Source organism: Gouania willdenowi, chromosome 10, assembly GCF_900634775.1.
Source record: "Gouania willdenowi chromosome 10, fGouWil2.1, whole genome shotgun sequence".
Taxonomy (NCBI): domain Eukaryota; kingdom Metazoa; phylum Chordata; class Actinopteri; order Blenniiformes; family Gobiesocidae; genus Gouania; species Gouania willdenowi.
Window position 1 is genome coordinate 28,642,490 of NC_041053.1, and position 18,623 is coordinate 28,661,112.

The following is an 18,623-nucleotide window of genomic DNA, read 5'->3' on the forward strand; positions in this document are numbered from 1 at the left end:
AGCACATTTATACACACTCATTAGTTAATAAATGCACATTTGCTTCTGAGACAGGGAAAAAATCAGCAGGCTCATTTCACAAGCAAGTAAGTAGACAGAAGTCCTGCACATAAAACTAAAAAATGGACAGCAGATATTTGTTTTTAGTCTAAACGGACGTAAAGATGGTGTAGGGCACACATAGGCAACTGGCAGCCAGTCTAAATTTGTGCAGGCCCCCAAAACAAATCCTCAAAAATAACTCCCAAAACACACAAATCAACATCAAAATGCACAAAGTACACAAAAAATTCCAAAATACACAAAAAATTCCAACCACAAAGAGAGACACAACCACCTAACAAACAAAATGACTAAGAAAACACAAAAAACAACACATTACAGAATAGCTCCAAAGACACACATACTGTCAACAAATTTGCACAAAAAGACAGGAAAATACAGAAAACAACAACGGAATCTGGAAAGTGACCACAAAAACGCACAAAAACGGCAACATAAATGCAGAAAATTACAGAAAAATACACCAAATTACAACACACAGATAATGACTTTAAAAACACACACATTCATATGCTCAAATCAGTCATTTTACTAAATGCTGACATAAATGTTGATAATCATAGGGGTGACAGCTCACCTTCATTATGTAAAGCTACATACATGAAATTATTTCTCTGCATTTAACCCATGAGGAGCATTGGGCAGCCACAGTGATAGCCCAGGTGAGATTTGAACCGGTGACCCTTCAATTACAAACTCACTTCCTTAACCACTCGGCCAGATATAAATAACTCATAAAAAAGGGGAATAAAATATATTATATAGTTTTTAGCGTGGACAAAATCAGAAATATTGTTGCAATGTTGTCTGTGAATGGATATGTTGTTGGATGAAGGACTCGGGTATCCCAGCTGCTTCCTTAGTAGTGTTTGAAATCATTAATCACATGGCCCTAAGCCAACACCCCCTCCCCACCCCCCACCCCTCCCTGCTCGTATACCACAAGACACGAGGACGCGGGAAACACAACCCTGACACATGCCTGGGGGCTGTCATATACTATTTACACACATTAGATGTATTGATGGCTTCTGAGGCACGAGCGGCGCTGTGATGTACTGACATATGGAAGGTTAAAGGCTTCTTAAATATCCATATCAATCTGCACGCTTGTCAGGTTGACAATGACAGAAACAGAACACCGTTAATAGTGTCAGGCAGAGATCGTCCTCATTGGTGCAACATTAGTGAAATAGAGTGCTGCGTATACTGCGAGGCATTCCTCTGGATGTTGTTGGACAGTGCGACTGTCTCGTTTGTATCATTTGAGACACTTTGTCAGATCTGTGGCAGTGTATATTGCTCACCCCCGCTTCCTCCATTGCTTATTGTCTGAAACATAACATCTAGTTTTAAAATGGCTCTGATTGCACTGATTTTATGTTTTTTTGGGGTGGAGAATACATATGGACCATGCAGAGTGATTGTCTTCCTCTTGCTGAACAAAACGCATTATACTCAGCTCTCCCGGGATGGGAGATGTTTTGTTTTTCAAGCTCTTGAAAAGAAAAAAAGCACTATAGTCTTCTCCTTTCACATAACGGCAAACCCTTTCCAAACAAGAAGCTCCAGGTCAGTTTTCCCTGCCAAGTTTTGCAGACTGCCATGTTGTCTATTCTGCTCAGCTATTTAAAAAATGTTGAATATCAACAATGGCTTTCACTGGTGCATTGTCAACTTTTGTATGAAGCAATCTTGGCTGAATGAGATGGGTCCCAGAGCAGGAAGAGCTCAGCAGCAGTGTGCCGCCACCATACCAGTGACTGCCCGGCTCTACTCTCTACTACCACGTTTATATTCCTCTCTAGCCCTAAGAGCGGCATTAGTATAAGCGTGCTATAGAGAATCAGCTGAGGCTGTGGGGCTGTCTAGGTCCTTTGCTATGTATCTTTCATTCAATGCTCTAGCTTCTGGGGCCTGCTGACAATCAGCTGCTGGTAAAGGTGTGTCGAAGAGAGACTGGGAAGCAGCAGCAGCAGCAGCAGCAGCAACAGCCTTGGGACCAGTGAGAGAATGGTGAGTGTCCTCAATTTTCTGGCCAGAGTGGGAGGAGGTTATAGCAGCGAAGAGAGAAGAGGGAGGGGACGTTCTGGAAAATGTTGTAGGAAGCTTTGTCTAGCATGAGTAATTTTCTTTGGAGAGGAAACATATTTTTTTAAGACTTGTTTTTTAAATATTTACCAAATGACAAGGTGTTACGGTACTTATTTTGTACATCTGGAACGATTACCTCAACAGCACCAAACACGTATGAATACTAAAAAGCTATAGTTACGCTAAAATTTTTTGTATTCGTGCACACACACACATCACTTAACAACCTATTTGACAGGTTTAACAATGCTTACATGCCCCACACGAGATGCATTGGTGACTTTAGGCACAGCTCCATATGCCTGTGTAAGTGAAGAGAATGATAAAAGCAAGAATGAGAGCTTGCTTCCAGATAATAGTAAAGCTTAGGCTCTTTGTACTGCTGTCAAACCTGAAGAGGAGCGAGACTGCAAAACCTCCTCAAAGCTGTGCTGTGACATCTTATATGTTTAATTGACACATATGTGCAGCGAGCAATGGGCCATCGCTTCCACATCCCTCTACACACATCTGGATTTGATGTATTTGCGTGTCCAAATAATGTATACAGGAATTCACGTGCTGAGGAAAAAGCAAAAACGTATTAAAATAGAAAATAAAAATAAGGTTGTGTTTTTGTTTTTATTATTTTTCTGTTGCACATTTTCCTAAAAGTCAATTGTTTCAGTGAAAAGCAACAAGAATGGAACATAACTATAACTAAGGAAAGGCAATAATTCTTGATTAAAGCTAATAACACAATTGTAGTTTTAATGCATTAAAAGCTTCAACTCTTAAAATGTCACATGTGTAAAACAATTACTTTTTTTTTAAACATTATTACATAATTATCCAATTGTTTCCCATAATATTTTATTATGTTTTAGTGCAGTAGTTCTCATATGGAGGTACATGCATTTTTGGGAAGATCTATTTAAATAAAAAAAAATTAAAAAGTAATTTTATATATTTATTTTATAAATACAAAACATTTCATAATGTCTCACAAATTCATGAATTAAATGTGATTGTAAAGTCATCAATGTTTTATTTCTTTATTTACTGAAACATTCAACTTCATTATCCTGAAAAACCTAGAACCCCCATGTCGCCTTTTATTTTTATTACTATTATTTTCTAATAAATAGTATTTTAGATTTTTCCTTCCATTACTGAAAAAGTGGAACTGACTACAGAGCTAAAATGTGTTTACTCAGATTTTACTGAAGTGGGACAAATTAACTAAAATTGAATCAAAACTGTTTTTAATCAAAATAAAAGAATAAAACCCTTCTTTTTTTTCCTATTTTCTTGAACCCATTTCGTCCTCTATCTCACCTCTTGGGACTCAAACCAAGGGAAGGTGACCAGTTTCCTCTCTGCTCGGCCCATTCATTATCTTGTCAACACAGCCAGCTTCCCCACCTCACTTTGCTCTTCTCCCAGAAGACGTACTCTAATGAAATACGCAGTAATCACAGTACTTATCTCGTCACATGCAAGGTAATTAATATATTTAGAGGGCGATGGCTAACTCCTAATTAAATTATGGCTTTTTTAATGAGACCTTGACTGAGGCTAAATTTATGAGCAATATCTTCTTTATCAAACTCCTGGCGTGCAACAGAGATTTGTCATTTTCTCCCTAATCAAAGCCCAATCATCCATTAGGTACTCATGATTTATGTGTCAATTTATACTTGTTTGTTTCTTGATTTAAGGTTTCATAAATTACGTCTTCTAATTACCTTATACTTAGATTTTGGATCTTAATAATTCCAGTTATTGCAATTACTGTTGGAGCTGTATCACTTACCTTTTCATTTTGGAGAAAAATACAGATAACTCGGTGGCATTAATCATCATACAAAATTAGGTGTTTTTTAATTAATTAAAGTTACGCACAAAATTAATTGTGCATTCCCACAATAATATCTTTGGCTAATGAGGCCTCGACAATGGGACTGATTCATTTTTTAAAAGAGGCCAGATTAGTGTGGATCTCAATTATGGCTAAAACAAAAGAGGGCTGCTTGCTCGGGCATGGCGCAAAAGCAAAGTGTCGATTCAGCACTTTCTTCCAAACAAAAACCGAAGAAAGTTTCTATTGTTTTTGGAGAGGGGGGGGCACACACACACACACACGAACATGGCAATGATTTAACAGATACATGGGAAATAATAAGAGGCGTAATTAGCAAGTCAGGAAATAACAGTAGTTAAAATGGTTATCTTTCAGAGGTGCTGATAATTGTGTTCAGATGCAGCAGTTTTGGGCTGTGGACATTGGTTCACTGACAAATAAATCACACTTTGGAATGAGGGGAACGTGCCCCGGCTGTTCAAGCACAACTTGATTTTTTTTTTAACTAAGATTTCATATGTTTCCAGTAGATAAGTTGCATGGTATACGTTTGGAATTATATTAACAGATCAGAGGGAGCAGACTTTCTCAGAAAACATGCCTTTCCATTCGATTAATAAATAAAATACATTTCGAGTCATTTAGAAGCAAAACCATTGAAATTTTCAGCCTAATTTACACTGAATTGAAATTTGCTCTCATTGGAGAATAGAGTATAATTCACTGGCAATCTTGTGTTTTATTTTTAATTTAACGCATCATATACCAAATGTTTAAATATTTTTCTCCTAAATCTGCTAAAGACTCTTTGTCTCTGAAATGATACCAAGGAGTGAAAAATTCATTGTGTTTTCAATTAAAATTCCTCCATGCAGTGTCCTCTCCAATGATATAATTCCCTTTGCTTCCAGCCTCATTAGCCAATAACCACAAGTTAAAGATGCTTGTCAATAATGGAAGCCCCAAGAGTCAGTTTGCATTTGAATTTTGAACTGCACTCAGCTGCGCAAGGTTATATTGAGTTGTCTTTTATGATTAACCCCAGTAATGTGTGTGTGTGTGTGTGTGTGGCCAAAATGTGCAGCATCCCTGGATGATGAGCAGAGGGATATAAGGCGATGAGGTGAAAAAAAATCCGTTCCTGCAGCTAAAGTGTGATGGAGCGTAGTGCTGGGTGGTCACGCCTTGTCTGCTTATAACAGTGGTGGGTTAAAGAGATTACACTGGGTGTGTGTCAGCAGCCTTGGCCTTTACGCACACACGTAACATAATGAGGAAGGACATGCTTGGCCTGCCGGCTAGAGAAAAAGAGGCTCATAGGTTTTAGATGACAAGAGGCAAACAGCCCTTTGCATGTTGTTTTACAAGCAGGGGTTAATACGTGCTACTGTTATACCCTCCACAGCCGCCTGTTGAATGCAGCCGTAACACTTTATAACAGGGGTTCTCAACTATAGCCTCACCATGGGACCCACATTTTGCCATGCTCGTTAAATCGTGACTCACTTTTTTTTTTTTAATTCAACCAATTAAATTTAGTTTTTCAAAAAATAGCTGTTGAAAACACACAATCATTTTTTAGTACTTAAATCTATATATTTTCCTGCGCAACATGCATTTTACAACAGGCTTGTCAAAAAAAAAAAAAAAGTTTCTTTCAAAATAAAAGACACGTCCAAGATGAGAGACATAAGTATTTATTTATTTTTGACCAGCTGTCCACGACCCATCCAGTCCACTTTTGGGTCCCAACCCACCAGTTGAGAATCACTCAATAGGGAGTGTTTATTGCGGTGCATCTGACGATATACGATTCACGATTTGCGTGTCACAATACAATATATACCGATATGTCCTGATACTAAACCATATGATATGCATCGCGATGTATATCAATAATTACAAATTTCACCTTTACAAGTATAAAAATTGGTATGACGTACAATGTATTTAATTTTTTTAAAACTTGTGTGAACAAGTAAATAGCAACTAACTGTAATTAAAGTATACAAATGTGTATATATATAAAAACAAGTGGCCTATTTATCAAACTGTCAAATTACGTTTTTTTAAAAATGTTTTAAGTTTTGCTTCTACAACAGATTCTGAATGTTATGTTTTTAAATTATTATTATTTTTAAAGTCATCTCATAAATCTATAAAAGTGTCCAGTATGTTTTATGAAAATGAAGCAATCAACTTCCAAGCTAAAATGCATTGAGGAGTTAGGTATATCTTAGTACAATTATTATTATTATTATTGTTTTTTTTCAATTAAAAAAACATGATTAAAAAATTCGATTCAGACATTTTTTTTTCATCGATATGATAATCGTGCCGTGAAATATCGCTCTAAATTGCAGAATCGATTTTTTTCTTACCCTTACTCCCTAACCAACAGTGATCAGCAATAAACACAACAATGATTACGACACAGCGAGGGTCAAATGCAGAGTTGACCATCATGCAAGACTCATGAAAACCAACGCATCTATTTTCTCTGTGTTGTTTTTCCTCTTTTTCAAGGTCCAGATATATAGCAGTTTTCTACCTTCCTTCTCATAATAACCACAAAGAAATGCTTTCACTGTCAGAAATGATTGTCAGAATGTCAACATAAGGTGAGTTTTTACTCGTATACGCTCCCGATACCAGGGTAGATCATGATAAATAAATTTAAAATATATATATATGTTGACAAATGCCACACATTTTAAATGTGCTTGACTTTTTCACACACTAGTATTTTCATTCTGAAGGTTTTGCTGATTATTTTTCTGTATACCTTAACAGTGCACTTTACTAAGTAATATCATATTATGTTAAAGTGTTTAAAACTATTTTTGTTTTTGTATTCATCATTTAAAAAAAAAAAAAAAAAAACACCAACTTTGTATTCACATTTAGCAATATTAATATATTTAATGTACTTAAGTTTTATATGTTTATTTTACTTGTTTTACTAACTTTAAGGCAATCTGTCATGTGAATCAAAAATAGCTGTTGGAACATTCAAAACAAAAAAAGTTCCAGTTAAGACATCCTTAAAATAGAAATGTGTTTATTCATCTAAAGCGTTCCACAAACATTGGAGATTGTTGAGTAGGCTATGTTATTCCAGGAGCAATTTCAGGTCACAAGCACTTTTATTCCTGTAAATTACCCCTAATTTTTTTTTTTTTTTTTTTACCTGTGTTGAACTGGGAGGACTTTAGACATTCACACCGCACAATGGGAACAGCAGACCGTGCGTAAATTGCGTCTTCATTTGCATGCCTGGTCCAAAAATCATGCAAATCCTAATGAGACAGTCCCTATTGTGCTTGTAATTGAAAACCTATTCTTTGTTAATTAGTTTCTCAAAGGCCTTGTCTGCAGTCACCGAGCTGAAACAAAAAAAAGTTATTGATTCTGGGGGTCGTGGGGTCTAAAACGGACACGTAAAAATAAAGCTATGTGGCCCTGAATGTGACTTTTGGTTATTAGATTATTTTCGGCCTGAAAATCTGATTTTATTTAACTAAAATAATGATAATAATTACAAAGTAGGTACTTCTGGTGAGTCGGTATTTTAGGATTAAATTTGTCCCAAATAAATTCTAAGTATCTGACCCTAAATCTTCAATGAATTCAATGAAACGGGATTAAAATACGAATTTTCAAGGGTGGCAATAGCGAATTTATTTTATTTTTTTTAAATTGCATTTAAAGTTCTGCGCAAATGTCTAGCGTTTGTTTTATTTTCTAAAGGCCTCAAATCACAGAACAAACCTTTCCTTTAAAGCTTTTATAATTCCAGAAGCTTGACAGCATGTAGATTAAAAATAAAATGCTTACTTCTGATACAATGAGTCTATAATATATATATATATATATATATATATATATATATATATATATACTAAAACTGAAAATAAAACATTTTCGCACAGCCTATAATGCTTTTAATTTGAAATCGATGTGTTTAAATGTTATTAGATTGAGTGCATGTTATATTAAACACTGCGTTAATACCGTTTGACGTGCTGTTGTCCAACAGTGACAGTGGGATTCTGCAGCCGTGCGCTCTGAGAGCCCCTCAGGGCTCACAACGCATGGTGGTCCTATTCCTTAATTAGGAAATTAGCCGCACAGAGGCCCCTCATTATCAAACTGCCTGTTCCTCCCGGTGTGTCTTTACCTACCTCCCCTCTCTCTCCCCTGTGTCTGTCCGGTCTCTTTCTATAAGCAGATTACAAGCGGATCAGTATTGAGATCAGATAAACAAATGGCAGGTCCCTGAGAATTAGATGACGACTAATTGGGCGTTGGTTTTTTTTTTTTTTTTTTTTTTTTTATTGCTCCTCAGCTGTATATGTCGCGCCCCATTGAATGTGAAAATTAAATTCATGAATGGATGTCTCTTTATTTCCTGTTGATTTACTACAACTATGTCGCTATAGTGAAATATTGGCCCTCCCTCACCATAAATCGGACTCAATAACGTCAATAAATAAATAAATAAAATACATGGGTTAATAATTTAATATGAAACGTCTGCAAACTAATTTTCTTTCTTTTTAGTTAAAAAGAGTTAAACAGAGTAAAACATATACACCCATGGGTTTGTGTACAGAAACTTCTTTGATGACATATTTTCCATATTGTAGATCAAAGTGTTTCACAGAAATTTGCTAACGTGATTGACAATAATAATAATAATAATAATAATAATAATAATAATAATAATAATAATAATAATAAAGGTTTAGACTATGCACATAGATGTAATTTAATAAAAATAATTAAAAAGATGATAAAATGACACCAAAAAAATGGTTTGAAATACAATTTATTTCTTTTTTATTTAACTTAAGTGGTAATTATAATTACAAATATCAAAAACAAGTGATATGCGTTTATCAAACTGTCAAATTACATTTTTCGAAAACGTTTTTACAATTTTAATTGTATATCAGTGTTTCACAGAAATGTTTTGATGTGATTGACAAAAGTTAAATATGATTTAAAAAAAGAAAAAAGGTTTAGAGACGAATTGCACACAGAAGTAAGTTAATAAAATAATTAAAAACATTATAAAATAAGAAAGAGCTAGTTGTAAAAAGAAAGCAGACAAGGGAACAAAAAATATTTAAAACATTTAAATTAGCATAAAAACATAACAAATTATAAAACTCATAAACAGTTATGCTTAGTAATACTAAATAACGGCGTGTTAAATGACAGTAACTGGTTACACTTTTTATTATTTTTTTTATTATGCGTTTGACATGAGATTTGTTGCTTTATTTTTTATTTTTTCAATTTGTTTTTCACTTTGATTTTTGCTCCAACAGAGGGAAAGCGACATTGGCTGAAAGTTTGAAGTCCATTTTATCATTTTACCCCAGAACAACGATAGAGTCCTTATATTTTTTTGAAGCAACTTTTTTTTAATTTATTTTTTAACAGATGCTCCCATCCTTCGTCCATCCATATGATGCTGTTACTGTATATAAGTCACACCGCCTGAGGTTTCCCGGCGCCGCGCACAGTAGCTCCATTTGAGGCGTCAAAGCCCCGCAGGAGGTGAATCACCCTAAAATATGCACATGTAACGTGGTGCGGAGGTGTTAACTGGGCTCGTTGCGTCTCTGCGGCCACTCATTAGCAGGTGTGAGAGCTGACCCCGGTGGACAAAAGCGGTTTCGATGGCCGACATGCAAATCAACTACACCGACACCAACACTGCTGAGAGTGGCAAAAAAACAAGGCGAGTCAAAACAGCGGGTGAGAGTTGTCCAAGGTGACCGAGAGAGGCGTAACCCCTGTGTTTAAAGTGTTAGAGTAAACTTTCACCTCTTCACACACTAAAGAGAATGGCTGCTCTCCTCCACAAGAGGTCGTTCATGCTTTAAACTTTTGGACTGTTGGCACATTATCCATCAAGTCTGCGAAATCAAACCCAAGCACTTTTTCATTTGATTTTTTTACGTATTTGACACATATTTTAGAAAAGTTGTTCAATTAAATAATCTTTGACAAGTCATTATTTAGGTGGAAATCTAAAACCAATCATGTTATTTGCCACATTGACTTGTACTTTTTTTTTTATGTTGCAAATGCACGACAGCATTACCAAAATTTAGAATGTAGCTTATTTACTAATGCCATCTGACTCATCTATTTATATTTGATTTATTTATTTTTGAACACGTAAAACTAAAAAAACAATACATAATAAAATAAAATAAATGATGTCTGCAATCTACTTTTCTCTCTTTCTTTTTCTTTTATTAATATATTAATATATATATATATATATATATATATATATATATATATATATATATATATATATATATATATATTATATGGGTTTGTACAGAAACTCCTTCTGATGACATATTTTATTATTTTCAACTTCTATAAGTTGCCCATTATTGTCAAATTTGTTTCTATAATTATCAGTCAGTCAATCAAACTTTATTAATCAATAGCACCTTCCTTACAAATTCAATTACAGGTCAAAGTGCTTCACACAAATTTGCTAATGTGATTGACAAAAGTTGAAAAATTATTTTTTTTTAAAAAAAAGAGGACTGTCACAAAACAGGTTAATTTCTAAAACAAGTCAAAAACACAAAGTGAGAAGATTTCAATAAAATATTTACACGTTCCTATAATGAGTAAAGAAGTCTGACAATTAATATTCTGACAGTGCTGTTTAAAAAGCAACGATAAAGCATATTTATTGTCTGACAAACTTGTCTCAAACTTGCATGAAACACTTAACCTCATTTTTTTTTTTTATTCCAAATGTTTACCGCTTTATTTCTTATTTTTAATTTGTCGATAAAAGTATAAAGTGACACAAATAAGAGGAATATTATTCTCTCAAGATGAGGTTTTTATTTAAATATTCATATTTGTGCGTTCTAAATTTCTGCAGAGTTGCTTGACGCTGGAAGTGGAAAGCTGCGCGCTGATTGGTCGCTGGGGCTCTATTGTCCCGCTGTCAATCTACATCACATGGTTCGGCCTCTGGGCCTATTAACCGGTGTGCTTGGCCAACAAGCAGCTCACACAGATTTCAACGCCAGAGCTTACAGACAGAACAGGACCAGCTCACAGCGGCAGGGAAACTTTGAGGCACTCGCAGCCACTTCTGCCTCTTTTTGGGGGTAAAAACTTTTCCACCCCACCTGCTACTAATGAGAGACCTGTCAGTGCTTCTACCTCTTTGACTTCTGCTGAACTTTTTCTACGCACCTGTGGGTGAACCACTCATCACAGCCGCCGAGAATGTACAACATGATGGAAACCGAGATCAAGACCCCGCTCCCGCAGTCCAACTCGGGCTCGGTTCCGGGCGCAAAGAACAGCAGCGCCAGCGACCAGGAGCGGGTGAAGCGGCCGATGAACGCCTTCATGGTTTGGTCCAGGGGTCAGCGGAGGAAGATGGCGCAAGAAAACCCCAAAATGCACAACTCTGAGATCAGCAAGAGACTTGGTGCAGATTGGAAACTTCTGACCGACGCTGAGAAGAGGCCCTTCATCGACGAGGCCAAGCGTCTGCGCGCCATGCACATGAAGGAGCACCCGGATTATAAATACCGACCCCGCAGGAAGACCAAGACCTTGCTTAAAAAAGACAAATACTCGTTGCCCGGCGGGCTGTTGGCACCGGGATCCAACGCCGTCAACAACTCTGTGTCTGTGGGACAGCGGATGGACGGGTACGCGCACATGAACGGGTGGACGAACGGTGCGTACAGCCTGATGCAGGACCCGCTGGCGTATCCCCAGCACCACGGCATGAACAGCCCCCAGATCCAGCAGATGCACCGGTACGAGATGGCCGGCCTTCAGTATCCCATGATGTCCTCGGCGCAGACCTACATGAACGCGGCTTCTACGTACAGCATGTCCCCGGCGTACACGCAGCAGACCTCCAGCGCCATGGGGCTCAGCTCCATGGCGTCAGTGTGTAAGACCGAACCCAGCTCTCCGCCTCCGGCCATCACGTCCCACTCGCAGCGGGCGTGCTTGGGGGACCTGAGGGATATGATAAGCATGTATCTGCCTCCCGGTGGAGAAGGCGCGGAGCACTCGTCTCTGCAGAGCAGCCGGTTACACAGCGTCCACCCGCACTACCAGAGCGCAGGGACGGGCGTCAACGGGACTCTACCGCTCACCCACATCTGAGAGGCGCACGGGACTCGAACTTTAACAAAAAAAAAGTACGTCGGATACTTGAACTTTTATGGTTGCTGAACAATGATTGAAATAGTTTCACTGAAAGTCCTCTTGATATCATCGACCGAAGGTGAACGTTGAGCTCAAGAATATCAAGAGGCTTTTTATCCCCAAGTTTAAAGCAATCAAGCGTCTGTAGAAGAAATGGACTTCTATATTTTAAATGCCATATTTTCCTGTCAATTTAAAAGGCATGAGACTAATGTTGTTTCACAAAAAAAAAAAAAAGAAAAGCTGGATGGATGGAGAAAATGATACATCAATGTTTACACTTAATTTGTAGAAAGTCAGTTGTCTCGACTGTGTCTAAATTTCTTTTTTAGTCTTTTGTTTTCTCCCCCCACACTAGTTTAAACGATGTTCAATGAGACTGTGCGGGTCGCAAAAGCAAGTTTTTATTTATAGTGTTTTTTTTTTTGTTTTTCATTTTAGCTTTTTGAACCCACTGTTTTTTGTTTTCATCATGTGGAAATGTTCAATTTTGTTTTTTGTAAATTTTGTTCTGTGATGGTTTTTTTTTTTTTTTTTTTTTTCAGTGTCATGTTTACTCTTGAAAAAAGTTTATTTAAACTGACGTTCATACATATTTTAAAACCATCTTCTAAATGCTGAATAAATTTCTACGAAACGTGATCCATGACTCCATCTTTATTTGTAAATTTGTACTGGGAAGACCGCTTGGATTAAAAGTGTAGTTGTGTCTTCAAAAGTGTATAAATTATTGTTCACTCTGTGTTAAAATGTTTTAGTAAAGACTATAAGGTTGGGTGGTGTACACTTACTTTGCAGACATTTTTAAAAACTTTACTCTGGAGGGTTAACATCAAAAGTAATTTACGCACATTATTTTCTAAAAAAGAAATTAACTTTAACAATTAAACGATGCTTTAATGTTGTATGGTTTGCAGCCTTACATCGCAACATTTTCATCACTCTCAGAATTTAAATTTAATCTTTAAAACTTAAGTGACGCCAATTGTTAATTCTCATTAATAAATCAAGCAACACTTTACTGAATTTGAACTTCTTATACTAACATGTTTTTTACAGAAATATTTTCACGCTCATTGTTTTGTAAAACTTATTTTTTCCAGAGCCATCAACGATTGGTTTCGTTTAAATTTTACACTTTTGGTTAAGTGTTTTAACATGTCTCACCTTTTGTCAAAACTAAATAAAATGGGTTGTAACTTTTAATTATGTATCTCATTTTATTTCTCACAGCAATCTACTATATATTTATTAATTTGCTGTCGAAGCAATTTATTTCCTTCCCAAGACTGATCTTTTAGCTTTATTTCATGAGTTGGTTGACTGCTCAGAAACATTTGAAATTACATCAGGTTGTGTTTTGTGTGTAGTGTTTAGATAAAATTGTCATGATTGATTACTTTATTGTTGCCTGACTGTGATATGAAGGAAGGTGTTTAGTCCAACAGTGTGATGCTGTTGCAGTGGCCATCCTAGCCATGCCTTCCCACACTCTCAGTGGGATTTGATCCACAGCAGCCTGGATTAGCCCCACACACCTTTGAGAAGGAAAGATTATCCAGACCTCCCTGCATTCACTGACAGGGTTTTAAATCACTCCAGCGTTCCAGCAGCCACCCGTCACCTAATCACACCCTCTAAGTCATTTCTTTGTAATTAAGCAGCTTTTCCTCTTCCTTGTTTCAGGGGGTTTGGACAAAGTTTGGATTTTTAAGTTAAATTCAGGAAATGATGTAACAGCAGGAGGTCTTCCACCTGCTCATCCTTCTCGGTCAAGACAGCAAGTTATAGTGAGGACTAACAGAAAATGATTTGACATTACTTTTTTGATTCAAATCTGATGTCTATTAAAAACAAACATCAATACCTTCAGAAGTTTATTTTCCCCCGTAATAAAAACATTAACGGCAAAATGAAATTCATTGTTTAATTTCTAGGAATAGGAAAGACTGTCAGAAAAGAATTTGACATGACTTTTGATTCAAAATTTAAAAAAATAATACATTAAAAAATGTCCCAAGTAAAAGCTTAAACTGCAAAATTGAATAAATTGATTCATTTCTGAGAATAGTGTAGGAAAGACTATCAAAAAGGATTTGACATGACTTTTGATTCCAAGCTGTTTTAAAAAAATAAAAATAAATAAATCTTAATACATTAAAATGTTTCTTCCCCCAAAAAAATAAAATAAAAGCTTGAACTTCAAAATTGAATTCATTGATTAATTTCTGGGAATAGTGTAGGAAAGACTATCAAAAATGGATTTGACATGACTTTTGATTCAAAGCTGATGTAAGAAAAAATATTAATACATTCAATATTTTCTTTCCTCCGCCACCCAATAAAAACTTTAACTGCAAAATTGAATTCATTGATTAATTTCTAATAATATGAAAAACTATCAGAAAATGATTTGGTATTACTTTTTAGATTAAAAGCTGATGTCAGAAAAATATTAATACATTCAAAAGTGTATTTCCCCACCAATAAAAACTTGAAAAACAAATGAATGAATTGATGAATCCCTGGGAATAGTGCAGGAAAACTCTCACTCTGACTTCAAATGTGGACGCATGTGTTGTATTTTGGACAGTGCACAACTACGGTATTGGTGGTGGTGTATCGGAGCTGGGGCTTCCTCCCGCCCCCTTGCCCCCTTAATCTCCCCTCGCACTCCCCCTGCTGAGTGGCCAGAGGGCCTCTCTCTCTCGCTCTCCTGTCATGTGGAGCTCAGTGCCCACTCAGCAAGTGCAGGCATATCCCACTTCCATCTGCCTATGACCTCACAGCCCCTGTTTGTTTAACCCCCTCTCCAAAAAACTAACCTAATTATAGCCCTGTAGAACATGGATTCAGCGGATTCCCAGTGGATTCTGCCCTTGTGTGTGCTTACCTTTATATGTACAAGACATGCTTAGCTGTGCTAGAGCCATGGGCAATGCTTTAGTCGTTCTTGTTTTTTTGTTTGTTTGTTTTTAAACATGGCAGCCCTCATATTACGCCACAACAAATCCTTGTCAGTTGCTCATCTTGTGAGAAGTTCCCTCCACGCAAGTTGTTGGAATGTGCACCGAGTGTCTCCTATTTTTTTTTACGTCAATATGATGAGTGGAAAAGTCATTACACAAATTTGTCTGACAGACAGGACGATTGTGACATCACCGACTCTCCTGTTTGACTGGCTGGACGACTTGTCATGGGAACACACCTCAACATGCTCTCAACTTTTATTAATCTCAACCTCAAATCTGAAAGCTCTCCTGGTGCACAGATTGAGATGTTAAGACAATATCTTGAGTGTAAGTGAAGTGGTGAGTGATGGGACAGTATCGATTTGTTCTGAGGAGAAAATCTGAAGGAGGCCATTTTTTCACAGGGTTGATCAGGCATGGAGTGGCCTGTCCGGCTCGGGCAGGCCTGTTAAGAGTAGTAGGACCTGTATGAGGTAGTGAAATTGACAGGAGAGTGACGTGCGTGCATGTGTGTGTGTGCGTGCATGTAGAGGTGTGGGGGTTGGGCTTGCAGTTAATCTCTCTGAACTGGGGCAGATGTTGTTAACAAGCTCCTCTCAGGTCGGCTCCCTGCGTGGGAAAATGGCATCAAATCCTCCTGGGGTCAGGGCTTTTGGGCTGACCCACTGAGCCTTCCCTCTCTCTCCTCTGCACCATCCTCCTTCACTCACCCACTCCACTCACTCACTCACTCACTCACTCACTCACTCACTCACTCACTCACTCATTTACTTGACAACACTCACCAGAGACACTAGAAAATCACATTTGACCATTTTTTTAGTCATGCCTCTTGCCTTTGAAGTGCATCCCAAAATGTTCAGGTCCTGGGCTGACTTCTTGCGTGATGCAAATGTCTCATTAATGATAGCTGTGGTTGGATCACCGTGCCTTACACAACCACAAGGAATGCTGAATGGGAAATGCTTCAAAGACAAGTATGCCGCTATTCAAGAAACTGCATCCGCCCAGAAGCAAGTTACTCATGTTTATGTCAGTGAAAAGTAAATTAGAGCAATTATAGACTCTGAGGCGCCCAAGATGCTGTGGGGCTATGAAGTAGGGGATGTACATGAAGGATGGTGTTAAATTACTTTTAAAAGCAAATAAATATTATGTTGGATATTATTTCGGGATTTTCCTCAAGCTTTATTTTTTTTTTTGTAGATTCACATGAAAAAATACAATCATTTTGATATTTTCTTTTACTGCATTAGACTTGTCTTCTGTTCCTCGCCATGGACCAGCTTCACAATGTTAAAATACACTATTATCCACATGGCAATCTGTATTAGCCCATTCATTCTGGCAGAGGGTTAAAAACACCTAAAAAGTCAAAAGAACACCACTTAAACATGCTATAACCGTACGATTGTTGTATCCAGGCTTTTTCCTCCTGTTTTGCATTAATTTAAGTACATTATATGGATTTTTTTTTATTCTCCTCAAGTGTCTCTAATCAATCTAATCCAATAGCAAATATTCATATTTAGTTAATGGGCTTTAAAAATAATTCCAAAATTGAGATTACCAAACAAAGTTGTCATATTGATGATTAACTTATGTACTGCTGATTTCACTGTGCTCAAGTTTTCCTGTGATGTGGCTTTTTGTGCATCAGTCAATTCCAGAATGGGCTTGTCTCTGTATCATATCATGTCAACAAGCCCGCTTTAGGGTTTATCCTGTCTTAGGCCCTAATGCGAGGGTCATCCATAAAAGTGTTTGTCTCTGAAGGTGTGTTTATTTTGTCCCAGCAGGTGTGTGTGAATATGAGACTTGTCAAATATAAGTCAGGATTACGGCCTCTTTTGTCCAAAACAAAACCAAACAAACGCAAATCACCTGAGTAGCTGAGACAGAAGGAATCTGTGTGTGTGTGTTTTTTTTTTTTTTTTTAATGCTTACCAGGTTTTCTGTTTACAGAGTTTTTCCTGTCAGGATCGTTTTTGTTGTTTTTGTTCGGCTTAGCTCTACTTGAACTTGTTTTCGCTTGTTATTTTGGTTCAAGTAAAATCTCTTAAATCCTCCTCCGCACGCAGAATAGCACATGACTTATAACCGAGAGGAAAAAAACTGGATCAGTGGGGTTCTTCCTGAATAACCTGTAATGACAATTAGCCTACATACAAACGGTTAGTTTGGGAAAAGCTCAGACACTCAACGAGTCACTGTAGTGTAAAAATCCCTCTGTCGCAGATGGTCTCTTTCTGTAGCACTCATCACTTTTGTCTGTGGACCCTGGAGCATGTATTGTATAGCTTTTTTCATTTTCTAAACTAGAGTTCTGACCTGTCTTGGAGACTGGGGAAAAACGGGGCCAAGTGTATGTGTGCTGATGCCTAGGGACAGCAAAGTCAGTATGGGAGTGCTGCAAGACAATTCAAGTGGGGGGGAAGATTAGGCCTCTCATCTAGGCCACAGATATTGATTATTGTTTGTTGAGGACAGTGAGAGGGAACCCAGATTGACAGAGACACAAAGGCCATGTTGTGACTCGGCTCAATCAGGAGCCCTCTGATCATATCATTATTGTCAGCAGCAGTGTTCATTCAGCAACCTGTGCACATGTACGTGCCCACCCCCCAATTAAACACACACATCACATAAACATTAGCGGTACACAAAGCATGTGTCCTCTGTATGTTAGAAAAAGTTATTGAATGTAGCCAAAGTACAAAAGAAAATCTGTTCTCTTCAGGTCGCCGGCCAAGTCGGGGCACTATGTCTTTTAGTGTACCTTTGTCTACATATGTGTGTGAGGTTTATGGGAGTGTAACCCTGGGAACGTAGGGGGAGGTGGAGCACCCTAAGCTACGGGTCAGTCCTGACCGACTCTGTCACTTATTGATTAGTTGCCATGGAGAGTTAGCCAGGCCATCTCTCTCGGAGGTGTGTCCCTGAGGGCCAGCAGCGCTGCCCAGATGAGCCTGTGGAGGCTTTGTCTCTCAGGGTCTTGGTGTGTGTATCTTGTGTACTGTGTGTGTGTGTGGAGAAAAGCTTGTGACCTCGCTAAATCTCACTCACGCTTCCTTCATCTCCATCCTTCCTTTCTTTTGACCCCCTGCAGTACTTTACTTGCACTTAAATTTTGCCTGGCTCTGCCAAGTGGACCAACTCCTGGGCTAATCTGCAATAACTGAGAAAATGAATCAATGTTTATGCATATACCCAAGGGACCAAAATAATAGAAATTGTAAACAGATTGTCCAAACTTATTGAGCTGTGAAATCCCCATAGCCCCTGGATTTGCCTACTCAAATGATACCCTCTTATCTTGCCTATTCTATTGTCATTGTTTCCATCAAAGCTAAAGAGGCCTTATAGCTCAAGTGAGTGCAGGGAGTGATGGATTTCTCAAGATGATCTGACGTTCACCAGCA

General features: G+C 37.6%; 1 protein-coding gene and 1 long non-coding RNA gene across 2 annotated transcripts in view; both read left to right on the plus strand.

The window, feature by feature from the left end:
- The first annotated feature begins 1,785 nt into the window (after positions 1-1,785).
- LOC114471093 (uncharacterized) overlaps positions 1,786-18,623 on the plus strand; it is a 33,631-nt gene continuing 16,793 nt past the window's right edge. The window contains exons 1-2 of the long non-coding RNA XR_003674942.1: positions 1,786-2,079; positions 6,527-6,621. This is a non-coding gene — a long non-coding RNA (uncharacterized LOC114471093). The remainder of the gene's footprint in view (positions 2,080-6,526; positions 6,622-18,623) is intronic.
- sox3 (SRY-box transcription factor 3) lies at positions 10,950-12,736 on the plus strand. The gene has a single exon (XM_028459672.1). It carries the CDS (start codon positions 11,285-11,287, stop codon positions 12,185-12,187), a length of 903 nt encoding a protein of 300 aa, XP_028315473.1. The 5' UTR covers positions 10,950-11,284; the 3' UTR covers positions 12,188-12,736.

Excerpts from the sequence above, each read along its gene's own strand:
- sox3 (XM_028459672.1), top strand. The coding sequence starts at position 11,285 with ATGTACAACATGATGGAAACCGAGATCAAGACCCCGCTCCCGCAGTCC.